This window comes from Acyrthosiphon pisum, chromosome A3 (assembly GCF_005508785.2).
Source record: "Acyrthosiphon pisum isolate AL4f chromosome A3, pea_aphid_22Mar2018_4r6ur, whole genome shotgun sequence".
In the NCBI taxonomy this organism is placed as follows: Eukaryota; Metazoa; Arthropoda; class Insecta; order Hemiptera; family Aphididae; genus Acyrthosiphon; species Acyrthosiphon pisum.
The window spans coordinates 2547153-2573961 of NC_042496.1; the positions used below are offsets into that span (position 1 = coordinate 2547153).

Genomic DNA, 26809 nt, shown 5'->3' on the forward strand with positions numbered 1-26809 from the left:
GGCCAAAAAGTGTATAAATTTAATACAAAGCTCCTGATATATTGTTACAATATCAGTTGAAAAATATTAAAAATACATAGGCACAATTTTTTTTATCAGCATTTAAAGATCAAATTTTGACAAAATTTATCAAATTTTAATTTGAAAAATTATTTTGTAGTTAAAAATTTATGAAATGATCAATTTTTGTATCTAAGAATTGAAAATTTAAAACAAGATTCCACGTAAGTAATTAATTCTGTTACCAAAAAATCAAAAAAATACATTTACACAGTTTATTTTTATAGTCATTTTAAGTACAAATTTGGACGAAATTACATATTAAAAACCTAGGATAACTATTTTAGTTATTTTGTTGTGATTGTATAATATTATTCGTGGGTACTTGAAACTTCTAAAGTATACTATTATATATCTATGATAGTACCACGGTTTTTTTTTTATGTATAACGCGTTATAAGTACCTAATAGATATTATGATATGATTAATTTGGAATTTATTATAGGTATCTATTATAGGTCAATTTTTTTTTAATACCATAGATAAGTATATATTATATGTCTAATACATAGACTGATATACCGTCTCCGCTCAGAATCGTTTTTCTTATACAGTGATATTATATCATTGAATTCAAATTTAATACTGTCCATTATACAGTGACCCACTTCTAACCTACTGTACAGCAGAGCGACATCCACTTACCCACCTTTTTTTAATGTGAAGGTAATTAGTGATTGTTATCGAGTATCGATGTTAAGACAATCGACATACGTTAGCCAAAAATTTAATTTTGAAGAAAATCTCAAAATATATAATAATATATTGCATAAACATATAAAATATGTACCTACTTGTAATTATATATTTTAAATAAAAATTAAAGAAGTATGCATAATACGAAAAAAAAACATTAATGATTAAATAAGAAGTTTTATTTTATTTGGAACTAAAAAAGGAACACGTTCACATTTCAAAGGAACGACAAAGGAACGAATTCCTTTTTTTTAAAAAAGAACGAGGAACGGAATGAATTCCTTTTTATAAGGAACTTGCTAAATACTGCCTACAGTACACAAAGCGAAAAAGAGAGTGGGCAATCGTCCCTCTAGGGTTATAGGTTCGGCGTCACTGTCAAGCATATTCAAACAAAGTACTTAAGTACAAACAACGTTATAAAGTTTAAAAGGCTCAATCAATACTATACCGAATAAATAAAATCCTAATACCTAACATTTATCTATAACCAACAGTATTCATAATTTCATCGCTCAATCGCTGTCGCATCCCTAAAATCAACGAGGCAAAAATCGAAGAAATAATATTAGAACCTAATCTAACCTACAAGTGTAACCACGAACTATGATTATATATATATAAGCATAGTTCGTGGTGTAACTAGCCAAAAATAATGTGACTGATAAAGTGATAACAGCGTGAAAACATCAGTTGCAACCATAGTCCATAACCACGCCCGATTCCACATGATTTAAATAATAATACATAGTAATATTATATCGAAGAAAACTCAAATGTCCACCAGTGTCCTTGTATGGACAGAACCATCAGACTTTAGAGGCTGTAGCTGTTTATAATGAAAGTATATCAATATTATCTAATGTGATACATGATTTAGAATTGCCTGCATAAGTATTAACTGGCCGATCGCCGATAGCAACTAAAGTCTAAAATTAAAGCACGTCCCGACAATACTGCATAGTGTAGTGTCGAATAGAACCTACAGAAAGTCCAGACCGCATAGCATTCTTAAACACAATATTCATGTTATAAGGGCGTCGTTAAAAACCGCACATTTTAAAGTCCAGACCGCATAGCATTCTTAAACACAATATTCATATTATAAGGGCGTCGTTAAAAACCACACATTTTGTCTATTGTTAAAAATGGATATTTGGAAGTTCGATAATTTCAAAACCTTAAACTTTCGATTGACAGTTAAAAATTGAACATTAATTGGTATTAAATACATTTTCATAAAAATAATTTAATATTTAAGATTTTATAAGGAGAAATATTTATTTCCAATTAATGAATAATATAGGTAGTCTACCTACCTACTTTTATATTTAAGTTACCATTCACAACTCATAACATTTTGTTTCGTATGGTTATCATTCAGAAATAAGTAGAAATATTATTAATCTAATAGACAATTTAGCCAATAGGTATAACCTATTGATTATTTATAGATGTTATTTTTGGCTCACGTAAGTATACAGTGTCCCGTGAGGATTTACGTATTGCGATATCTCCTGAGATAATAAAAATAGTATAAATGCGTTTTTTTTATTACTCACAGAGACAAGGACTAATATTTTATTTTTTAATTAAATTACATTTTTTAGTGAAAAAGTTATTTTTTAATTTTTTATTTTTGAAACAATTGAAAATAACCATTTTATAGAGTTTATTTTTGTGAAAATTTTAACTTTTCAACATTTTCATTAATCTCATGCTTTTTAATAATTTTTTTAGTTTATAGGTAAAACGGAAAACTGGTTTTTGTCCGGGCGGCCAATCACCTCTACGGCTAATGGGACACGGGACACTCTGTATAACGTATTTGATAGTTTTATTCAAAATTATGAAAATTGTGTAACTTGTGGAGTTTAAAATAATTTCAGATTAGATAGGTACATTTTATCAACAACATTACATAGATTATAAGCAGGTAATCTATCAGTTTCCTGTTGATGTTTTTTATATTATAATTGAAGCTGATAATCTGCATTTTCAATATTGAATACAGACTCATACAATCATAAACTTACATCATAATTTATTAGTACCATAATATCAAATAACAGTTATTTTAGTTCTTAATGTATCAAATAAATCACCATTTACTATTTAGTAGTAATATTTTAACAGTCAGCTAATCAGGTAAAACTATCAATACTAATAACCATAACTATCTACTCTAGGTAATACTTAAATATTAAAAATTATTATTTTTAGCCCTATATTATAATAAAGAATAATTTAAAAAACATAGGTCAATGGGGGGCAAGGGTCGATCGCCGCACCGCCCTCTTGCATCCGTCACTGCTATAATTTTTATTATAGTACCTACTTTAGTTTAAATCACATTGCTTATAGTTGCACACTTGTACCACTGTTTCTTCTGTGGTTGAATTTTTAATTTATAGTTTTAAATTAATTTATGATATTTGATATTGAATTATAATAAAAATTAACCAAATTTTGTACTTTTGTGTTAGTAATAATATGTAACAATATCTTTATTGATTAACCATTACCATAATGACTCATAAATAAAATTATATAATATCTACTCTTTCTATCTAGGTACCTATAAATTATAATATATCTGAATACACTACACTGCCACACTATTTTTATAGGATTTAGTTATTTATTTAAAAACAATTTTTCAACATTTTTGTATTTCGCCAATTATTATTTTGTACAAAATAATAATAATAGTAATTTTTGTATTTTACTCATTGTGTAAGTACACAGTATACTTTGTAAGGTTCCAGTTTCTTTTATTAAATTTTTTTGGTATTTATTATTTTACCAAAATAATTATGTATATTCACCAATTTATGAAACACTAAAAGGTAAAACACTTAAGATATGACTTTATTTATGTGTGTGTTGTCATTTGTCTTCGATTTTATTAATGTATCATAACATACCTAACTACAGTGTTGGATAGTAACGTAACAAAATTACTTTTGCAGCAATGCTGTAGTAATTTTGTTATATTTTATTTAGATTAACGCAATTGTAACAAAATTACTTTTTAAAAGTAATTTCTATGAAGTAACGTGTTATTTTCCACGTTATTCAAATAAATTTATGAATGTAGAATGTATAACAAAAACTAGGGATTAGGATATTTGAGAAAAATTAAAAATCAATACAATTTATTTACGATTCTAAAAGTTTTTATAATAAATAATAAGCAACAATATTATTAAAGTTTTCAGGAATTAATACTTATACTTTTTGTTCATGTATAACATTAGGTCATTAACAATGTATCTACTACTTATTATTCGTTATGGGATGATTTTGTAATTACATTTTTAAAAAAGTAATGTTATTTTATCGTCCTACTTTTTGAATGTAATAGTAAAGTAACGTGATCAAAATAATGTTGGGTAACGCAAATGTAATTTAAATAAAAATATTTAATGGAAAGAGTAATTACTTTTTTTAAGTTATTTACCCAATACTGCATACCTACCAAATTGTACGTTCATAATAATCGATTTTACCCTGTTATTTTAAATATTTGAATGACAAACTATTATACAATTTAAAGGAGAGAATTTTATCTATAAGGCCATATGTAGATTTTTTTAATATTTTTATTTTGAAACAATTAATTGAGTATTTAAAATTTTTTAATTTTTGACATACTTTTAATTTATTGGTCTGTTTACATCCTAGTGGTGGGTTTAAGGGGGATAGGGGCAGAATTACAATGGAAAATATGATAAGAAGCAAGATTTAAAAAAATAATTTTTGAATTAATTTTAAGATATTCAAAAGATTGCCCATCTAAATCTTACAGGGAATTTAAATTTCAAATGGATGGATTTTTATTATTTTCCGAACATATATCAATTTTTACTAATGTTATAGAAGTATTACAAAATTATGTATATATTTAACTGGTACAGCATCCCCTATTTTAAGAATTAAATGTAATAAAAATGTGATCATAGAGATAAGCCAATATTAAATCAAATTTATAAACCTTTCTTTATTACACTAAAAACTATGTGTAATCATATAAACTGCTTTATCAAATTTTTTTTATTTTTAAATGCAAGTACAATATTATAACATTTTGTAATTAAGTGTTTTGATGTGCATGCTATATTTCTGCTTAAAAATTATAATTTCTGATAAAATAGCCATAAAAACACGTTCATATTGGTAAGAAATGTTAAGACATAATAATATAATACTGTAACTATTATACCACTAATATAAGTTACTAACACAAACACATATTCCACTATTTATAGTAGCTTATTTAATATATTCCTAATAATACTACTCTTTAGCCTTTAGGTACAAATATTATAATACATATTGCTATACTATTATTATTATTTTATTGTTATTACTTTATTTTATCATAATCCATATAAACATAGATATATTATTATAGTTAATATTAATTGTCTATCCATTAAAGTATTAGAATAATAATAAAAATACTGATAAGTAAAATCTCAATTCTGTTCCTATCATAATTATAATTAAATATTATGTGACTAGTAACACTTCAATATAAGCATCAAGCATATAATATAGTTCATTAATTTAAAGTACCTATGTTTCTAAATAAATTTAAAAATGAATTATACGATTAACACATTAATATGGTTTATAAGAATTGAATGTATCATTTAGTAAATAGTTTAAAATATATCAAAATAAAGGACAATCATCAGTAACAAATTATAAAACTTTAATCTTGGTTGTTGAAAAATATAATATATATTACCATTTACCAATATCAATAAAGAAATCAGATGAAATAATTATTTACAGGTAATAAACAAAATAAAACAATAACAATAGATTTATGAAATTTATTTTTACTATTATTAACTATTAATACTTCTTTGAATTTTGCTCGTAAAGCTACTTGTATTAATAAATCAGTATGATAGTATTTTCTGATATACCTTATTTTAGGGTTTTCATACATATTCTTAAATGCAAACAGGATTTGAGCTGTTTTGTGATTTGATTGAAAGTGGGCAGACTAGAGTTACGAGCAGTAGTCGATTAGTGATGGGTGAATCTTAATAAGATCTAATCATAGGTGGCACTGATTTCACTTCTTTATCATCCAATGTGTGATCAATTACAGGTCTATAAGTTAATTTAATCTAAAAAAAAAAAAAAAATGTAATTTATAGAATTATGAAAAATATTCAAATTTTACTAACCTCTCCAGTGTCTGGATTGATACATGCAAGTGTATGCTTCCTCCAGTGCTTTTCAATTGGTACTTGAGTTTGTCCTTCCAACGGTTTTTTATAATCAAATTCATCAATACGATCCTAAGAAAAAAATGGATTTGAAATATAATAGAAAATATAATAATAATAATACCATACTTTGAAATCATCTCGTGCATGTGCCCCTCTGGATTCTTTTCGTTCAGCAGCAGATACAATTGTTTGTTGTGCAGTAGTCATTAAGTTTTGTAATTCTAATGATTCCACTAAATCTGAATTCCAAACCATTGATCGATCATTTATCTATGAAAATATATGTTTTTTATTTTGATAATAATATTAAAATTTTAGAAACAGTTTTCTTTAATTATTCTAAAAAATACAATTTAAAATATTGATGTGAGAAATTACAACATTGGTCACTAAATGTACTTGATAATTGTGTTATCTTTAAATATCATAAGACTAACTGGAAAAATTGGCGTTCCAGTACCCCCCAATAGATTTTTAATTAAATTATTTTCCTGAGTGTACAATGCTATTTATGTCATTTTTGACCATGAATCTTTGAAATTATCATCATTGGTCGGTAAAATACAATATTTCTAGTACAAAATAAGTTGTATAATATAAATTCTCTACTTAATTAGCTAATTTTGGGTACTGAGGACATTGCCCATACAATTACATCCTTTCATATCATCATCTTAGGCTATAACATATTATAATATATAAATAAAAAATTATATTTATAGAATTTATGATACAGTTAAATTCTAATAACAAATATAGACAATATCTGCATGTTTTAAACAAGCTATGGAGTAAGTAAAAAATGTACTAATGTTTGTTTACTTTACTTCATAAAAGAACTTTAAAATAAATGTTCTTTTATATGAGATTACTTATTAGATGCAACTTTATTTTAGTTGTTAAAATAATTATATAACAAAAATGTTGTTAACATTGAGTTGATGGATAATTTTACATTCAATTTGGCCAGTGGTGCCGAACTATATTTTAAAAGGGGGGGCAAGTAAAAAGTTATACGGACCCCCACGACCCCACCCACCGAAAAAAAGGGGGGAGGCGGACGCCCCTCTTGGGTTACAGGTTCGGCGCCACTGAATTTGGCTAATTGACAACATTTATAACAACAGTAAACATATGAATGCAATACAATAATTAACCATTTTTAATCTTATGTTATGGTTAGTAAAACAATTAAAAACAATGTTCTTCTAAAAAGGAGTTGATATTTCAATATTAATTAAGTTATTTACTGAAAATATAACAAGTATAATTTCATAAAGCTATTCAGTCCGATTTCTGAACATGTAAATATCTATACGAATGTTGAAACAATTATTTATAGTATGAGTATCTTTCATATAAGATAAAACCATTTATAAATCATAGAAAATTATCTTAGCAAGTATAATTTAAAGCTTTATTTTGAGTGGCAAAGTACAATACAATAGTAAAGTAGCTTCGTTCTTATTGAAGTATATTAAAAAGAATAATTATGTTAATTATAATCGAAATGTATCTTTTAAGGATTAATCTAATATTATTAAATTTATTTAAATAATGAAATAATTAATCATACCTTAATATCCTTAAGCTTTGAATAAATGGATTGCATTTTATTGCGGCCCTCATCAAGTGTAGATCCAGTTCTAAACACAGCGGCATAAAGTTGCATAGTTTTTTGCATGTCTAAACGTAAGTCTGCTGTAGGTATTGTTCCACTATTAAAACGTAATTTGTCAATGTTATTAATGGATTCTTCGCCAGCATTCTATAATACAAATGTGTCAATTATTTTCTTAGTTTAAATATATAGCAATATATCTTAAAATCAATATTTTTTTAAGTATTTACATCACTAATTTGTGGTATTTTATCTCCAGGTTTGTTACATTTAGCAATGTCTAAAGCGCAAGAACGTCCAAATACCACCAACTCGAGTAATGAATTAGCACCAAGACGGTTAGCTCCATGAACAGAAGTACATGCAGCTTCACCACAAGCATACAATCCAGGTACTACTTTATCTTCTCCATTTTCAGGATTAATAACCTATATAAAATAATTAACAATGAGATAAAAGCGAGTAACTGATATAACATAATCAAAGATTTAAATACCTAAATACTATAAATATAAATACTAATCATCTTAATTATTTGCATTAATACATTGTGTTTGAGGGTCCACAATAGCTATTTTAGTATTGGAAGTTGATATGTTTTGATTACCTTATTGAATACCAATCTTGGGTAAAATACTTTTATAAAGTATTTGGAATTAATACTCGAATACTTGTCAAAAATAGTATTCCGAATATGTATCCGAATACTTGATAAATATAATATTCCGAATAAAGTATTTAGAATACATAAAAATATTTTAGATAAAAATATGAAACGATACCAGTTATAGTTTTGATATTGTATATTAATAGATATTATTGATTCCAAATTTCCAACTAAAAAAATATGAATTTTGTATTTTTGTTTTAAACTAAATGCAAGGGAATAACATGCAAATCAAACAATTTAATTTTCATACTATAAAAGTATTCAGAATACTATCCAAGACTGTTAAATACTAATGACTTACAATAAATAATTATATTAAGAAGATGTCAGCACTCAGTGCACTGTTTGTTTTTCTCGCTGACCCACCGACAACCTACCAAATGTGCGTACAGCAGATGAAATTAGAGGTTTTGATATTAGAGTGAATTGACCTGCCACTAAACTTAAAGGTAAGATATATTCGAACTTACTATTTAACAAAAATATAAAAAAAAATTATCAAATTTGGTTGATTTTACAGAACAGTATCATTATTCCCGTAATGCGTATTTTTGTGTACAAAATTTCATTGGTACCAGGCTCCTTAAAGTTATAATTTATCACGATTGATTTAATATTGTAATTCATTATTAATACATTATTTATTAACCTGTCCTCTATAGTTTGTTGGTATTCCACCCATGTTATAATGGACTGTTGGCAACACAGGTATAGGTTCTTTAGTAACATCAACTCCAGCAAATATCAAAGCAGTTTCTGAAATACCCGGTAATCTAGCGTGAAGCTGTTCAGCCGGCAAATGATATAGTTGAAGATAAACATGATCTTTTTCTGGACCACATCCTCTAAAACAATATACACTTGATTAGTTAACAGATAAGTTCAACATTTTTTCCTTAATCTAAATAATATCGAAAATGATATAACCCTTGCCTTCCACCAACAAGGTTTTATTACCAAAGATATTGTCACTGTCTGTTTTTATGTAAAAAAAAATACTACATACTACTTTTGATCATTTTTAAACATAGAACACTTTGAACTTTTGCATTTATCACATACAAGTATATTATATAAATAACTGAGGATGTTTCTTGTTTTTATTTAATTCTCTAACTGTATTTAGCCATTCAGTTTTCATTCTTACAAAATATATTAAAAATATAAATATCTACCTTCCTTCCATGATTTCCATAGTCATTGACCTAGATACAACATCTCTAGATGCAAGTTCTTTAGCATTAGGTGCATATTTCTCCATAAATCTTTCACCTAAACCATTGATTAAATATCCTCCTTCACCGCGACAACCCTCTGTCATTAAACAGCCAGCGCCATATATACCAGTAGGGTGGAATTGTACAAATTCCATATCTTGCATTGGAATACCAGCCCTTGATGCTAGAGCTTGACCATCGCCTGTACAAGTATGAGCAGCTGTACACGAAAAGTAAGCTCTAGCATAACCACCAGTAGCTAAAACCTATAAAGAATAAAATTCATAATTATATAAGAAAAATATTATTTGCAAGAAAAAAATACTAACTGTATTCTTAGCTCTAAAGCGATGAATAGTACCATCTTCCAAGCATAAAGCAATTACTCCAACACATTGTCCTTTATCCATAATTAAATCCAAAGCAAAATATTCCACAAAGTAATTGCAATTAAATTTTAATGAATATCCATATAAAGTATGTAAGAGGGAATGACCCGTTCTATCAGCTACACAACAAGTACGATGAGCCTGACCACCTTTTCCATATTGTAAGCTCTGACCACCAAATGCACGTTGATATATTTTACCTTCATCAGTACGACTAAAAGGCATACCTATAAAGTTGTATAAATAATTATAATTTATAACTTCAAAGAAACTTATTAGGTAATAGTTATATATTTAGTAATAAATAAAATCATTCTGTAAATAATAATCAGGATTGCCACAAATTTTTTATTTTCAAATTCCCTGACTTTTCCAGGTTTTCCAGATAGATTAAATTAATAAAGTTTAAAAAAAATTTTAATTATCAACTAAAATTGTTAAATATTTTATTAAAATTTTGTATGCAATGTTCGACATATTATTTTACATTAATGATTTTAATATCCATCACTCCATAAATAAAATATACTCTACATTTTATAAAATAATATATTCGTAAATATTCGACAATAAATAATTCAACTGAACTTATTTTTAGCTATTTCTTATCTTTTGAGATGAGACGCGAGCGCCAGTAACTAAGGTGGGAGCTACACTGTCGTCTCACACTCTCGCGGGCTCGTAAATAATACATAATAAATATTCACGCAAAATAGTATACGTATATTTCTAATGTAAATACACCCGAATCTAAAATACCTTTTCAGTACATATTTTTTTTTAAATTTTGTCATAAAATACAATTATTAAATAGAATAAGAAATGTATAACGGTGTTTGTTAAATTCACAAATTTTTCCCGGTTTTTCTTGTTTAAAAAATAATTCCTTGACTTTTCCTGGTTTTCCAGGTCTGTGGCAACCCTGATAATTTATTATAATTTTTTTTTCTCATACATAAAATGTAATTAATTATTTTATTTAGTGTTGAGCTTCAAATAGTTTTACCATAATTTTCTAACTCAATGACAGCTGCAGGTGCCTCTCTAGTTAAATAATGTATAGCATCTTGATCCCCTAACCAATCTGAACCTTTAACAGTATCAAACCTAAAATATAAATAAAATAATTTTTAAACAACATATTTTATAAATAAAATTTTTTTAAATTTAATATTAAAATCATTTATAGTCATCACTCATCATATATTTATTTTATTTTATTAGAATTAACGCCAGTCGGCTTTTACAAAATTATACATGGGGTGTGTTACAAGACTAGTATGTAACAATATACCAGTTTTTTTTTTTTTACATATTAATAACTTAAATAAAGGTCTAGAATAAGATAAATAACATAATGATAAATAGAAACAAATAATAACATGGTAATAAATAGAAACAATAAGTTAACAAAAATGTGAGCCTACGAAGTGAGTACGGAGTATTAATATAGGGGTATTAAGGTAAATTCGCTAAGCGCATTAATCTTGGTAATGGGGCATTTCTGGCGAAGTTAGACTTATTGTTAGGGGGGATAAAAAGAATAGTGTAGCCTAGTATTATTGGGTATTCGAAAATCAAGTAGTTTGAGAAGCCTAGGGTATATATTCACTATATATAGTGAAACCTGTATATTATAATGGGCAGTCAGGGCCGACTTTATCATCAAAAGTGTCTGTTACAGACGGGCACAATGGAATACCTAACTTTTTGCTGGGACATATCTATCATACTATCGTCCGGAAGAGGTGTACGTTAAAACAGGTTTCACTGTACTCCGAATACAATGTTTCGGCATGTTTTCATACATTAATATATTAACCTAACTAAAATTTGCCTGTCTCAACACCTTTATGCTTGTAGATAAAACCACTATCAAATTTCGATCTTTATATTTCAAAATCTGAAAATGAATATTCTGTTTTAAAAATGTTGGCATAAAAACCCAACAAAATTTGTTAAAAAAGAAAAAGGCTAAAATTAACCCAAACCTTCCTAAAATAATTTATGGTTATATTTGTACTTAAATATATTATATTATTATATAATAAATTAATAACTTTATTTTAAATATATAAAAATTTAAATTTAAGACACTTCTGGGTTATTTAGTTAGACTACCAAAATATTTCCAAGACTACTTGGTATAATCTTCCAGGTTATTTATTTATTTACATATTTTTTATCAGTTATCGTGACAATCACATTTTTTTAAAAACAAAAATATATTATATTTGTATTATATTTTTTACATTTTGTGAACATTCGGTTGTTACAATTATTAGGTAGATATTATCACAAACAAATATTTTATATTTATTTGGTAAAAATAATTTAAATGTATAAAAAACTTTTTAAAAATTTAAACGAAAATTAAATAATTAAAATAAAATAAATTCAGTCAATAATTTTTTTATAGAAGAAAAAAGAAAGTATTGTCTTAATATCCATGAAAATTCTAGAAAATGATTAGCTTGCTAAGTTTTCTCGCCAAAGAAATTCAGTCAGGTTTGAATCTAGATGATGGGGAGATGTTCCGCTTTGATTTTTGTTTCGCCATTTTGCCGATCCCCAAAGACGTTCAATTGTTTGGGTGTGTGCTCCCACGGTTGGGTCCACAAAATAATAAGTATGATTTACTGTATAGTGATCAAAGCTAGATAATCTTAATAATTTTGTGTTGTGGTACCTTCCTTGATTGTCATAAGAAGACTTTCTATTTTTATATCTGGAACTTTCATTAAAAATGGCTCTTTTATCTCGCGACAAATTCCCCTAAATATCGAGTGTTTGGAAAGTACCCTCCCAAAATGATTTTTATTTTTATAAATAAACTTTCATCAATCTGATTAAACATGGTAGTTTTGGAAATATTTGGGTAATCGAGATAACCTGGAAGTACCAAAAAAAAAATTACAATTTACATACATATGCCATCGCCAATCATCATCTTCCATATTCCCTAACGCAGCATTAATTCCGCCCTGTGCAGCAACCGTATGAGATCTTGTTGGAAATAGTTTAGTAATAACTGCTGTTTTAAATCCTTCTTGTACTAGGCCAAAAGCGGCACGGAGACCAGCTCCTCCAGCACCGACTACGACAGCATCATATTCATGATCAATTACTGAATATGCATTTGTTCCCTAGAAATGATTTTAAAGTAATTAAATAAACTGCACAAAATAATACTTAGCAAAACATTATTATGTCATATAAAATATTTAAATTAATTTATTAAAATTATTTAACATTAAATATTAAATATAAACTATTCTAATCATATAATTTTAACACTTTTACACTAATATCCACTACAACTGTGTATGCTACATAAAATAAATTTTTTTTTTTACATGACCCAATTATTTAACTATAAAATAATGCGAGACAAGCTTTCATAAACTTGTACGGTTACCGGCACATGAGAATATTATAAAATATAGGAACGTAATAGTATGTCTTAAGCAGTGAAAGGGTTAAGAGGACACAACACCCACATGTGTTGTCTGCGTCTTGCGAACAAGTAACATACCAAATTTACGCTCAGAAATTTGAGTTTTATGCCGTTAGCTTAAAAATTAGAGTGAATTGACCTATTATGAAACTTGATAATTAAAACATTATTTGTGTTTTGTTGAAAGTTTTTTTACGATAATTCAGTTTTACAGCGCGTATAATAAATGTAAATTAAATATGCTCATAATTTACTTAAAAACTGAATTATCGTAAAAAAACTTCCAACAAAACAAAGATAATGTTCTGACCATCAAGTTTCATATTGGTCAATACACTCTAATTTTTAAACTAACGGCATAAAACTTGAATTTCTGAGCGTAAATTTGGTATGATACTCGTTTGTAAGAAGGAGGCAACACATGCGGTTGTGGCGTCCTCTGAAGTAAGAATAAATTTAAGTAGTTTAATTTGTTCATTTTTGGATAAGCGATTAAAATAGTTTTTATTTTAATGATTTAATCGTTTAAAATCCTTAAATCTGGTAGGAAATTGCTTAGAAGATATATACTTACTGCTGAACTCTGTTTAGCTGAATAATATTGAGATTGATGTAAGTTTCTTGTGCAAATTAATGGACGGTTCCAATTATTCTAAAAAAAAAAATACGCATATAAATGTAGTTAACTAATGTTACTTGAATACAGTGAAGTTATTCCAGTTTGCAATAGGATGGGATAAAAGTATGACTAACCCATATGACTGAACCAAAAAAAAAAAACAAATTGCTTCGCTCGCTAGCTAATTTTTACTTAATTTTTATCTCGATACAATTCCCATCCTCCTTAACTTTTATGTGTCTGAGCAAAAATAGGTTCATTTTAAAGCTAAAAAGATACGGAGGAGTTAAATAATTGTACCTACCCAATTGCGTCATTTTTCTAAAGAGGTCATACAAAAATTAAAATTAAATACAAAAAAATTACAATATGAAACACGACTGCTAAAACATAATTGTAAAATTGAAACATGTCTTTTCAAAATCATCCTAGTATCACTATAATATGTATATAATATGTCTATAATATGTATATTTGAACTAATTGAACTGAAAAACTATAATTAATATTAATTATTATTACTGTAAAAATAGTTTCCTAATACTTACACAATATTAGGTATATTTCCTAAATATTAGATAAAATTATAGTTATTTTATTCCCCCAACAGCATGCCCAACAATTGGACTGCTTTTAATATTGGATAGAGGAAAATGTCCACCTGCCCCTCTCCCTCAAATGATGACATTGCTTGAATATAAACATAATATTATTTCATTAATACAAATGAATTGTATATATACAATTACAATTGTATATATCATGTATTAAGTTTTTTATAGGGTTATTTTTCATATTTTTAAGTTCGTCCTAAAATCTATATAGGTATTCAAAAAATGTTAAATAATTAATTAAGTAAAAATGTATAAAAAAAACATGTAGTTAAGTGGGAAAAGTAAATATCATTTCAAAATAATAAATACATTTTCTTATGTCTTTAACACATTTAATTGTTTGATTAATTGAATTTTAATTTTAATTTCATAAATTGTTGCAACATATTACGTAATATTAGTAATACTTAACTGAAACTAAGCCTGAGTAACAAAAATTGGTAATAAAAATTACTTTGTTTTAGCAAATAATTAATTTAATTTATTCATACGGTTGAAAGTTTAATGAATAACTATTATAATTTATTAGAAATAATATATAAAAATTATTTCATGAAAAAAAATTATTTTTACTCATGAATTTAAAAACCATTATTTAAGTATAGATAATAATACATATATCTAAGTTATATTGACATAATTTAAAATATAAATAACTTTTTATTTACATAATAATAGATTTTAAATATTTTATTAAAGCAGACAAATTTCATAGTAAGTGCCAAGAACTTAATATCTACCAATGCATTTCGTTCATAAGATTCAAGATTGTTATAATTTCTTCAATTTTAATTAAATCATCTTGCTTTTTTAAAATGTTATGGACCAAACCGTACCAAACAATCTTTTTCCTTGTATTAGTTTGCAATCATAAATTAATAGTCATTTATGAGAATCTAATTGGTTTACTAATTTAAATTGAGAACAAATACTTACAATTTTTGAATAAGTACTTCGTGATATTGGATTGACAATTTTTAATAAGCCACTCATTTTTAATAAAGTATTCTAATTTCTCAGCAAAATATAACGAAACAATTTTCGATGATCGAAAATTGTCAAATGTCACGAACTCGAGAAAACGAGAACTGGAAAATGTACTCACCAGTCACCAATACGTCTTATAATAACTAATTTTCTAATCAGCTGAAAAATAAAACAGAGATACCTACAATTCAAGTATTCAACAGTAAACATTGCTGTTAGCGATGGTAGTTCATGGTAAATTATTAATTCAAGGTATATATGTATATATACTTTTATGTAGATAATAGATAAACAGAATAAAAGGTTAAGCGGTATCTGGTACTGTCACCTTGGTTCATATCTTGGAAAAATCAATTGGCGAAATAATCAATTCTACAGTCATGGATGATAAAAAGCATGACCTTCCGGCGTCCCCACCCAATAGGCTTACAACATAATTCGCAATCCGGGCGGCAATCCTGTCACTGGGACACTGGGTTAGTTCCTATTCCTTAACCAATACGATTGTTTCGTTCTTTTCACATCCATTTCTGTGTTGACAGGTCGTGCGTTCCCGCCCTTCTACTCATTCATAAATCGTAAGTACTTATTCCAATTTCTTGAATATATTTCATGTTAAACTATGTTTTCTCTAAAAAACAGAATTTTGCAATTTTGCAATTAAATTTTTCATATGCCATTTACTTATAACAATTTGATTTTTTTTTTTTTTTTTTGAGGTTTTATTCTGAGTCACGTTTTTAATTTTTAAAATTTTTACAGATATATTTAATTTTCAAATACCTAATTAACAAAAATGGGTGACGTAGACAAAGGAGCCAAAGTAAGTATTTTCAGGTGCATCTATTATTTAAACAAAATATTAAATGTTAATGTAATTTCAAGGTATTCCAAACTAAATGCTCTCAATGCCACACTGTTGAAGCGGGAGGCAAACACAAAGTTGGACCCAACTTGCACGGTTTATTCGGACGTAAAACCGGTCAAGCTGCTGGTTATTCTTATACTGATGCCAATAAACAAAAGGGTAAATATATTTTTATTATATATCTAACTAATTTATGAAACGGTTATTATTTGGAAAAATTTTATTTTAGTTTTTTGTTAACTGGAGATTTATATTTAATGCTTTTAGCTTATATCATTTTTTTAATTTCTGGTACTGTACCATTGATACATTATTTATAATTGTTTAAAGATCAAACCGATCAATGTACTTACATTTTATAAAAGTTGAACTTTATGAAAATCTTAAACCATTTGAATATTTAAGAGCAGATATTAAAACTCATTTTAACTCAGTTTTTGAAATGTCAATGATGAAATTATGTTTTGTTAAATTTTTTTATAACCTTGGATAATTTTTTCATTATTTATATCTGATTATAGGTATCACATGGAATGAAACCACATTATTCGAGTACTTAGAAAACCCCAAGAAATATATACCTGGCACTAAAATGGTGTTTGCTGGCATTAAGAAAGTAGAAGAGAGAAACAACGTTATTGCTTATTTGAAAAAAGCTACCGCGTAATGTCAGTATTTGTGACAATACTATAATAATAGATTAAATTATGAGTATAAAAACGTTGTTATTTTTTGTTATTATTGTTCCCAGTGATTATACCTAGTAATTATTGTACACGTACACTTTTTAAATTAAGTTATTTCTTGTTTAAATTTATTTGTTGTACAGTGTTATAGAGTCAAATATTAAATGTTTTAGAATAAATGCCTTGTGCAATTTATGTTGAAGGTCAATGTTTTTAACATTATTGTTATAGTTTTACAACTTGAATTTAAAATACTAATAGTTATAGATAAAATATGACATTGACCTTAAAAGTACTATTATTATTCATTGACAAATAGTGTTAATTAAATTGAGTAATATTTGATAATGGTATTTAAAATAGAATTTGGCACTAAGTGTGAACTATAGTTCAACATTATTTTAAGAACTAGGTCAAGTTATTGGCACCTTTATTTTAAATATAAGAAATATTTAAAAGTTAACAGTTAATATCCTAAAATCAAGTTTTATATTTACAATTTGAAGTTTATATTTCCATTTTAATAGTGGTGCACAACAAAATCAATAGTGCCATGCAATATCCGGAAGTAATTTTTTTACTTATCTTCAATTAGTTAGGTGAAGCAAATTTTGGAATTAATAATTATTAGTTCAATATTTATACATTTTATTTACTTTTTTATTTATATTAATCTTAATAAGTATACATTCGTGATACAATATTGGAAAAATCCAAACGATATTGATACACAAAAATTACTACACATTAGCATTTGGTACAAATGCATTCAAAAAATTTTGATGAGCTAATATAATTTTCAAATATATATATATATATATATACGCATAGGCGGTACTACGGGGGTGGCAGAGTAGGCAACTACCCCTCCTGCGAACCGTACCTGTATTAATACATAATTCCTTATTAACGACCCCCCCCCCTGAACATTTAGTTAGATGGTTAAAATAATTTCTGGCCCCCCCTACCAAGAGGGTCTAGTACCGCCTATGTATATACGTCCACCACTAATAATTATAGTGCATAGAAAATGCTAATATAAACATTCGGTGAAAATGTCATGTGTATATTATAGTCATTTGTTTTATAGTTAACCTGAAACCAAAATCGATTTTGCGTAAATTTCCCGTTTTTCCTTGGTATGTGCAGCTCTCTAGTGCTCTTTATGGCAGTGATCTGCACAGAATTTAGATCTCTACGTATTAAAATTTAAAACTACCAACTATAGATATTTTTAAAGTGATTGTTGCATTGGATATTTCAATATAGTTGGCGTCACTGTACTACCATTTATCATGCTGTTATCGCAAAATATATTATTATCACCACGAACTACTACATAGGACTGGACACTCCGGGCAGGGGGAGGGTGGGACACCGGTCACAAAGTTGTACGTTTGCGACTGTGATGCTATCTAGTGACGTACTAGATTTACTACATTTCGAATTTTACTTTTATAAACATAATATTTATATACATATAGACTTATGAAATATGAAAAATTTATGAATATGTAATTAAATATGTAATTTATAATTACTTATTATATTACCATGAGAATGAGACAATACTCAAGTATGTCTAATCAAAAGCAAGTTAGAAATCACGCAAAAAAAAAAACTTTCCAAATTGGTAGCAACATAGTAACTAGTAATACGCATTCATTTATTTAGAAATAATAGTGAATATAAAAAGTTTGTCGTTGATTTGAATTTTTGTATTTTTGATCGTTTTTCAGTTATCACTAGTGACTAGTCACGACTTATCACATAAAATAATTTACAACAGCACAGTATAAAAAAATGCCACCAGAGAGCAGCTACATAGCGAACGTACGACCACCGTACAACTTTGCAGCCACCTTATTTTATACAGTGTCGGAGGGCTATAATAATCCGGAAAGTATATGTCCGGACCGTATAATCCCGGAACGTGTTTATCCGGACCGTATTTCGACGGAATCCAAAAAATATAAACCGTATTTTAACGGAACGTATAGTTCCGGAAAGTATATGTCCGGACAGTATAATCCCGGAACGTATTTATCCGGACCGTATTTCGACGGAATCCAAAAAGTATAAACCGTATTCTTCCGGAACGTATATGACCGGAACGTATTTGTCCGGACTCTTAAAAGGTAAAAACCGTATTCCTCCGGACCGTATTTGCCCGGAACGTATTTGTCCGGAAAGTGTTGTAAATTGCCTATATTAAACCCCTTGCATAACACCAGATTAATAATCAGTTGGTGTATTTTTATGTTAAAAAAATTGTTTGTTTTGAACTGTTTTTTTCTGTTCAAAATAGTTTTTAAACAAAAAAAATTGTTTGAGTTTCAAGCAGTTCAAACAGTATATTTAAAACGGTTCAAAACAAAAAAACTCAATATTCACTTGGAGTTACACTGTTTTAAACATATTACGTTTTATTCGTTTTAAACAATTAACGAAATATTCAAAATAAATGTTTTGAATTTATGTTTTAAACATGTTTAAAACAAGTTGTTTAAAACTTGTTTTGTAAACATATTTGTAATTACGTAATTAAGTATTGTCGTATACTCCGATTGCTTTCGACGTACATAATAATTAAACTCACACCATGTCACACACGAATCGCGGACATTCTCCCCCCCCCCCCCCCCCCGGTGCTGTTTCGGTGTAGTAGGACATTCCCCCCTTTTTTTTAAAGTTTACTATTTAAAAATATAATATTATTATTTAATATAAATATATTTATGCCTAATTTCAAATATTTTCATAAATATAATAAATTACTTATTAGTTTTTAAATTTTTATTGTTTCAAGTAAGTAGTTCAGTTAATCAAACATATACATTTATAATCTACTACATTTATGAAAATAAAAACTATTTTATATATTTTATATTTTATTTAAAAAAAAAAATTCATTTTAAATAATAAATAATATTATATTGTTAAATTCAATATTATTAGTCAATAATTAATTTAAAAAAAATTGGAGGAAAATGTCCGCATCAAAAATATAGGGGGGGATGTCCTACTAAACCGAAAACAGTCGGGGGGGGGGGGGGAGGGAAAGGCCCAATGTATTGATTTTACAACGATTTGTGATTTTATATTTTATTTATATTTTGTGTCTATCAGTCATCACCTATTAGGACAGCAAAAATTGTGTGATTGTATACTTCAGCATTTTTTCTAATAGGAAAGTGAATCTAGTTATTACTCAAAACTCAAAAGTAAAAAATTCCCAGTAGTTTCAAAGCGCCATGAAAACGAAAAAAAATTAAGAAAAAAAGGTAGTTTCTACACAAAACCAGTTATCGACAAAATCATTTTTCTGTCGTACTCAAAAATGAATAACCGTTCTACCGTAGAAATTTTTAATTTTAACAACATTTTTATATGATATAATATGTGCATTAACCCAACAAGAAAACCAACTGAACATAGATAGGTACTTAAAATTGTCACCAAATAATTAAAATAAAATATTATAATTTATAATCGTCTGTACCCAGTGTCGGTCTGGCTAATGATTGGACCCCCACGACAATAATTTTCAATAGGCCCCTTTACACAAAAAAAAAAAAGAATTAAAAAATGTTTTTTACATAGGTAGTTTTACTTTTCGTGTAAGTGTGAATAAAATTAATTCATAACTATAACAATACTAGAATCCAAAGTCCAAACTTATGAACATGGTGTTATAATTATGAGATAAATAAATAAATAAATAAATAAATAAATAAATAAATGGTTTGACAATAGTTTTGGTAAAAATATATTGGTACTTTTTATGTTTAAATAGATACAAAATAAAAATAAAAAAAGGTTATACAATTATTATACATCTACGGTATATTTAATGATTGGAAAGTCAGTTACTCTATAATTCGATATATAGATATTCTAGTACAGTTTTTTTGTATGTGTATCGTATGAATAATAGCCTCCTTTTGCCAATGTCTAAAAAAAATATATTTTTAAAACGTTTAAAATCTGTTATGTAGATTTACTATATGGATAAAACACAATTTTAAAATCGGTTTAATTTTGATCGAACGAAAGCAACTTATATTTTCAAAAATACTATATAATATTATAATAATATAGCTAGTATTGTAAAATTGTATATGGTTTAGACACTTTTATAAATAATGCTAATCAAATAGGTAAATATTAATAAAGAACACACACAACTTGAATTCAATGATATAATATTATCATTGTATAAGAAAAACGATTCTGAGCGGAGATGATTTGTCAGTCTGGATATTTTATATTGAAATATATTTATTTTTTTATTCATTTTTATGGTGATAAACAAAGCGTTAGAAATTAAAATCCCAATTTTAGCGGTTTTTTGTAATTTTTAGGTGGTTTTTCCGTGTCATTAAATAACTATTGAGAAAATCGAAAAATGACGTCCCTAAAGTACCACCTTGATCCAATTTGCTAAAAGATAAGATACTACATATTGAAATCAAAGCACTCCTTCTAGTAGAAATTTTGTATACAGGATAAAAAAAATAAAATAAATAAACACCATTGTAAAACCACTAGCTTCATAGCTCCGCTCAGAGAATTTGATATAGTTATGTTATAACTTATAACTTTTATAAAAATATTTCCTAAAATACATTACTTCATTCATTGTTGATCTTAGATAACTTTTCAACTTTTAACTTTTTAAGGTTGAAAAAGATCTCTCTGGCAATGTACAAAACTACAAAATATTTGATTTAAAAAATAAACTCGGTATTTTTCAACCATTTTCGGTACCAAACTGATAACGGTCCGGGAGAGGCTGTCTATATATACCTACTATCTACATGATAAAATGTTCAAAATAGGCAATTTAAATGTTGAAAACTTTTTTTTCTTATTATTGATCAATGAAATCTAAAATCTTGAACAATTAATACAAGGTTCTTCATAATAATTGTTATGAAGATAAACAATGAAGATTTTAAGTTCAGATTTCTACAAAATTAGTCAATATCACGAACATTTGCAAATCATTTTTCGGTTCAAAATGTATAAGATGTTTAATTTTTAATGCTTGGAAATTTAAAACGAGATATCTCATAAGTGGGTAATATTGTAACTAAAAAATCTAAAAAAATATATAAGCACAGATTTTTTTATAGTTATTTTAAGTTGAAACTTGGAGAAAATTAGATGTTTAAACGAATATTAATGATATTTTTTATTTCGTTATAACTCAAAAACATTATTTTTGGTGACTATTATAACTTTTACTTATAATATTACATTTTATACACACAATGAAATTGTATACCTAATGCAATGTTTTCTGCAAAATGTAATGGCACATGGCGTGTACCCTACAAACTCCTGTTTTTTTATGAATGTACATATAATCATACAAAAATCATGCATGAATCATGATATACCATTGTATGTAGGTACATAGGCCTGCTCAGGACGTGTTAACGTTGGAACAATATTCTAGTTTACAGCCTTCGCTTGTAAGTTAACGGCGAAAAATTTCAAAAAATATTGTTTTCCCAAAACGCAATTTTGTTAAAAGAACACTTAGAATTAAATTTGAGATGAATTTGAACTAAAAATGAGATGCAAGTACTATTATTGCCTATAAGAAAAAAAATTGTCTTGTTTCAGGTCTAATAACACCCTAAGATCCCAAAGTAACGTAACTTTATGTTATATATTATTATATAAATGTTTTATGATCTTCATTTTTAAATATATTTTATTTAGTTGAAATACATATATTATGTCAACTAAAAAAATAACAAGAAGTACATATAGTAATAAATGTGTTTAAAAATTTAATAAATTAAAACAGATAATTATTTTTAGGTTCTATTTAATACTTGACGATACCAGTTACATTGGTAAAAAAAAACTTTTATAGGTACTGTAGGTATCATGGTCGTTTATTTTTATTAAAAACTATAATTTAGAACAATGCAAATATGTAGCATAAATTATAAATTTGTCGATCGCAACGTAGTGTTGTCGAAATAAACCAAGAAGACAAGATCGTGATAGCGCAAGGCAAAACGTATTACGTACCTTTAGACAAGGTAAAAATTATAACTAATAATTTGTGTTAAGTTATATTATTTTATTTTATTTATTATTATTAATTAGTCTAGACACATTTAGGGCCAGTATTACCATCTCCCGTTAAATTTAACCGACTCCTAACCGGCCGAATTCGGCCGGTAATAAAATCTGTTATCAGTCGGTTAAGCGTAATCGAAGCATACCGATGATTGTAATACTGGCCTTTTAATGTAACAGTTACCTAGAATGGGTATCATTTATTAATTTGAAATCATCGAAGTATATAAACTATAGTTTATAATTAACGTATAGTTTATATACCTCGATGTTTGAAATAGCGGATCCTTGGAAATAATAATATAATATTTAATTCCACGTAACCCGTACAGTCGTAGGTCTATAAAGGTAAGTAAGCATAATGTCTAGACTCTTTTGTTTTGTTTTTATAACAATTTTAAATCAGTTATAATATTTACTTATACCTCTTATATAGTTATATATATAATTAATTAATTTATATGAATACGGGTATATGTGTATAAAATACAATATGAAATACCTATACTATAAAGCATATAGGTACTGTACAATTCTTATTTTTGAGTTTTGAAATTTGTCATTCTTCATCAAGACTTCAAGGAGGATTAATGTTGGTAGTTTAAAATTTTGAATATTATAAATTATAATATTCAAAATTTATAATATTATATTTATTATATCTGCTCAAATATATACACACTTTTACAATGAACCATGATGGATACCGATATGACAATAATGGTAAAAAAAATGGAATCACGTAAGTACCTAATCACACATCATATTATAATAAAAATATATTATATATATACCGATTTTTTTTTTAACCATAGTTCATTAAGCTAATACACATTATAACTATTACATTTTTTTATAAATAATTTTATGTATACATTATATATTATTTTATATTAGATTCTGAGCGGATGTGTTGATTTTACAATGATGTTTTTTTTTTATAAAATTTGTTTCCGTGTACACGATAAGTACGTAGTTGAAATAATGCTTCGTTTTCCAACTTGGAAAGTTTTACACTAGAGTGAATCTATATTGTATAAATCAAAACAAAAACCCTTCGTAAACTTCGTGTAAAAATGGCTAAGACAAAAAAAAATATTAGATCATTAAGCACTATAAAGATGTGATATCATGAATTAATGCTAAGTATATTGAATTTAAGTAAACGTATTTTGTTTCAATAATTTATTTACTTGGCGAGGAATTAACAAAGTGTGATGAACAAAATAATTAAATGGCCAGTGCCGTATTTCCCAGTAAACACTTTAAGCTAGTGCTTTGGGCGGTAAATTATTTTTAATATAAAATTTTTATTATATGTTACTAGAACTGAAAGCAATGAAACTAATTATAAAATGTTTTTAGAGCAACGAGATTGTGGTATTTTTAATTTCAAATTTGTAGATTTTATCATCTTATAATAGCATTTCTGCGTTAGGTATTTATGATTATTTTAATAATATTGTTATTCATATTTATATTATTCTAAATTTTTTTTAAGAAATAATTCCTCGTCAAGTAAATAAATTACTGAAACAAAATACGTTTACTTAAATTCAATATACTTAGCATTAATTCATGATATCACATCTTTATAGTGCTTAATGATCTAATATTTTTTTTTTACTTGGCCATTTTTGCACGAAGTCTACGAAGGGTTTTTGTTGTGATTTAAACAATAGGTATAGATTCACTCTACTACTCTAGTGTAAAACTTTCCAAGTTGGAAAACGAAGCATTATTTCAACTACCTACTTATCGTGTACACGGAAACAAATTTTATAAAAAAAACACATGGTTATGACCCGCCGACCACAGACACTCGTCGTCATTTGCTCCCACCTAGGCCTCGAGCTGCATACACGAAATTGAGTGGGGGAACCGGCTGATTATGCGACGACGACGGCTAGCGTGATTCTAAATTTAATATAAATTTCCTTTAAAAATGTCGCACTTTTTCACGAATAACGTAATTTCTAAACGTACGATTTTGATGATTTTTACAAAAGCACGTTTTACACAATATTTCTGATTTTTTGGTGTTTACTAGAAGTTAATTGATGCATTAGAAAATTAGTTATGTTGTATAAAAAATATACCAGTATTTTACACAGTTTAAATGGGCAATTCCTGCTTCGATATACTATACACACCGTCGTGCAGCTATTTTTTTTTTTTTTACTTAGCTCATGCCACGACCGTGGCGCTAGATAATAATTTCGATTGTTTTTTATATAGGCAATGATATTAAGTACCTAATTATAATCATTTAACATTTTTTTATATAATTATATTATATTATTACACATACAGCGCACTTTTTATGGATCTGACTTTTTTACCACAAATTTAAATTTTCAGTCATATGCTGTAAAAATTTACATTTTATACATAACTAATTGGCACAAGAATTTAAAAAATTTAGTAATTTTGACCAATTTGACCTATAACCCTCATAATCAAAAATATTTGATTTACGTAAGAACAACTTATGAGAAATCTTATATCAAAAACTGTTATAACAACTAAATGAAAAATACATTTTAAAAATTAGAAAATAGGTCGTTAAGAGGTACCTATTAATATCAAAAAAGTCAAAATATTATTTAAATTATACTAGGTATGTATAGAAAATACAAATTTTTTTGAGTAATAATTCCCTTATTTCTTATTTTAGTTATAGTTTTTCTCAATTAATTTGAAAAGTATTGGGAAGTTTTTTATTTTTTTTTTTGACCTTCCGGAAGTACCAACTAGATCACCACCAACCATTATTGGGGAAGGGAGGGAAAAATTTTTTTTTGTATCACTACTCGATCACCCACTAATTTGCTTATATCATATATTCAGAAAGTATTATTAAAAATGTCTTGGGTATAATATGCTATATTATGTCTAGTTAGCTATTATACATGTTTAATATTTTAAAATATATTACAATTTTCTACTATTTTTTCAACCATCAAAATAACTAAACTGGATTCTTTTTATTTAATGCAATACCTATCAATAAGAATTTATTTATACCAGCTATTTAAGATACAATTAAAATGAATATAAAACCCTTTTGGTTATTAATAAATAATAATATAAATATACAATTGTTGTACTTATGATACTATGCATTTTTTGATTACATCATCCTATTTTATTATAACATCATATAATATATTATATATTATATATCAATGTAATGGTTAATGGTTATGATGATTGAATAAATAAATAATATATATTGTTGGAAAAATTAACTGCTCGCGCCAATTAAACAGGAACTTCATAAATTAATGAATTAAACAGATTGCCTGTGTAAACTATTTGAAAAAGTATCCATCAAGCTCTCATAATATGGTATCTAATATGGTAATTTGTTAATGTATCTGCATCTTATTTTTAAACTCCAAATTCTATAGTTCTGAAGCGTACTGAATGGTCCACAGTGTTTAAAGTTTACTTTCTTAAAAACAAATTACGCGTTCATCCTGGAGTGATCATACGACATATGTTTTAATTATTATTTAATTCAACTCTGTGAAGGTATAACTAAATGTTTTAAAAAAAGTTGTTTTT

General features: G+C 26.7%; 2 protein-coding genes across 2 annotated transcripts; one reads left to right on the plus strand and one right to left on the minus strand.

The window, feature by feature from the left end:
• Positions 1 to 4853: 4853 nt before the first annotated feature.
• On the minus strand, positions 4854 to 15775 carry LOC100166540 (succinate dehydrogenase [ubiquinone] flavoprotein subunit, mitochondrial). Its single transcript, XM_001950304.5, has 12 exons — positions 15533 to 15775; positions 13938 to 14015; positions 12835 to 13052; positions 10913 to 11013; positions 9847 to 10133; positions 9476 to 9783; positions 8950 to 9145; positions 7861 to 8058; positions 7586 to 7777; positions 6136 to 6279; positions 5965 to 6078; positions 4854 to 5904 (listed from the first exon to the last, which is right to left on the minus strand). Exons 1-12 carry the CDS (start codon positions 15587 to 15589, stop codon positions 5818 to 5820), a joined length of 1980 nt encoding a protein of 659 aa, XP_001950339.2. The 5' UTR covers positions 15590 to 15775; the 3' UTR covers positions 4854 to 5817.
• Positions 15776 to 16046: 271 nt separating this feature from the next.
• Positions 16047 to 17341, plus strand: LOC100144895 (cytochrome c-like protein). Its single transcript, NM_001126159.2, is given in 4 exon segments — positions 16047 to 16161; positions 16346 to 16406; positions 16469 to 16610; positions 16973 to 17341. Coding segments are annotated over 3 exon segments (315 nt in total). The 5' UTR covers positions 16047 to 16161; positions 16346 to 16379; the 3' UTR covers positions 17119 to 17341.
• Positions 17342 to 26809: the final 9468 nt, after the last annotated feature.

Excerpts from the sequence above, each read along its gene's own strand:
- LOC100166540 (XM_001950304.5), bottom strand. The coding sequence starts at position 15,589 with ATGAGTGGCTTATTAAAAATTGTCAATCCAATATCACGAAGTACTTAT. Across the intron at positions 9,784-9,846 it reads GCTTTAGAGCTAAGAATACA|GTTTTAGCTACTGGTGGTTA; the intron begins GTTAGTATTTTT and ends TATTCTTTATAG. Across the intron at positions 8,059-8,949 it reads CAACAAACTATAGAGGACAG|GTTATTAATCCTGAAAATGG; the intron begins GTTAATAAATAA and ends TATTTTATATAG.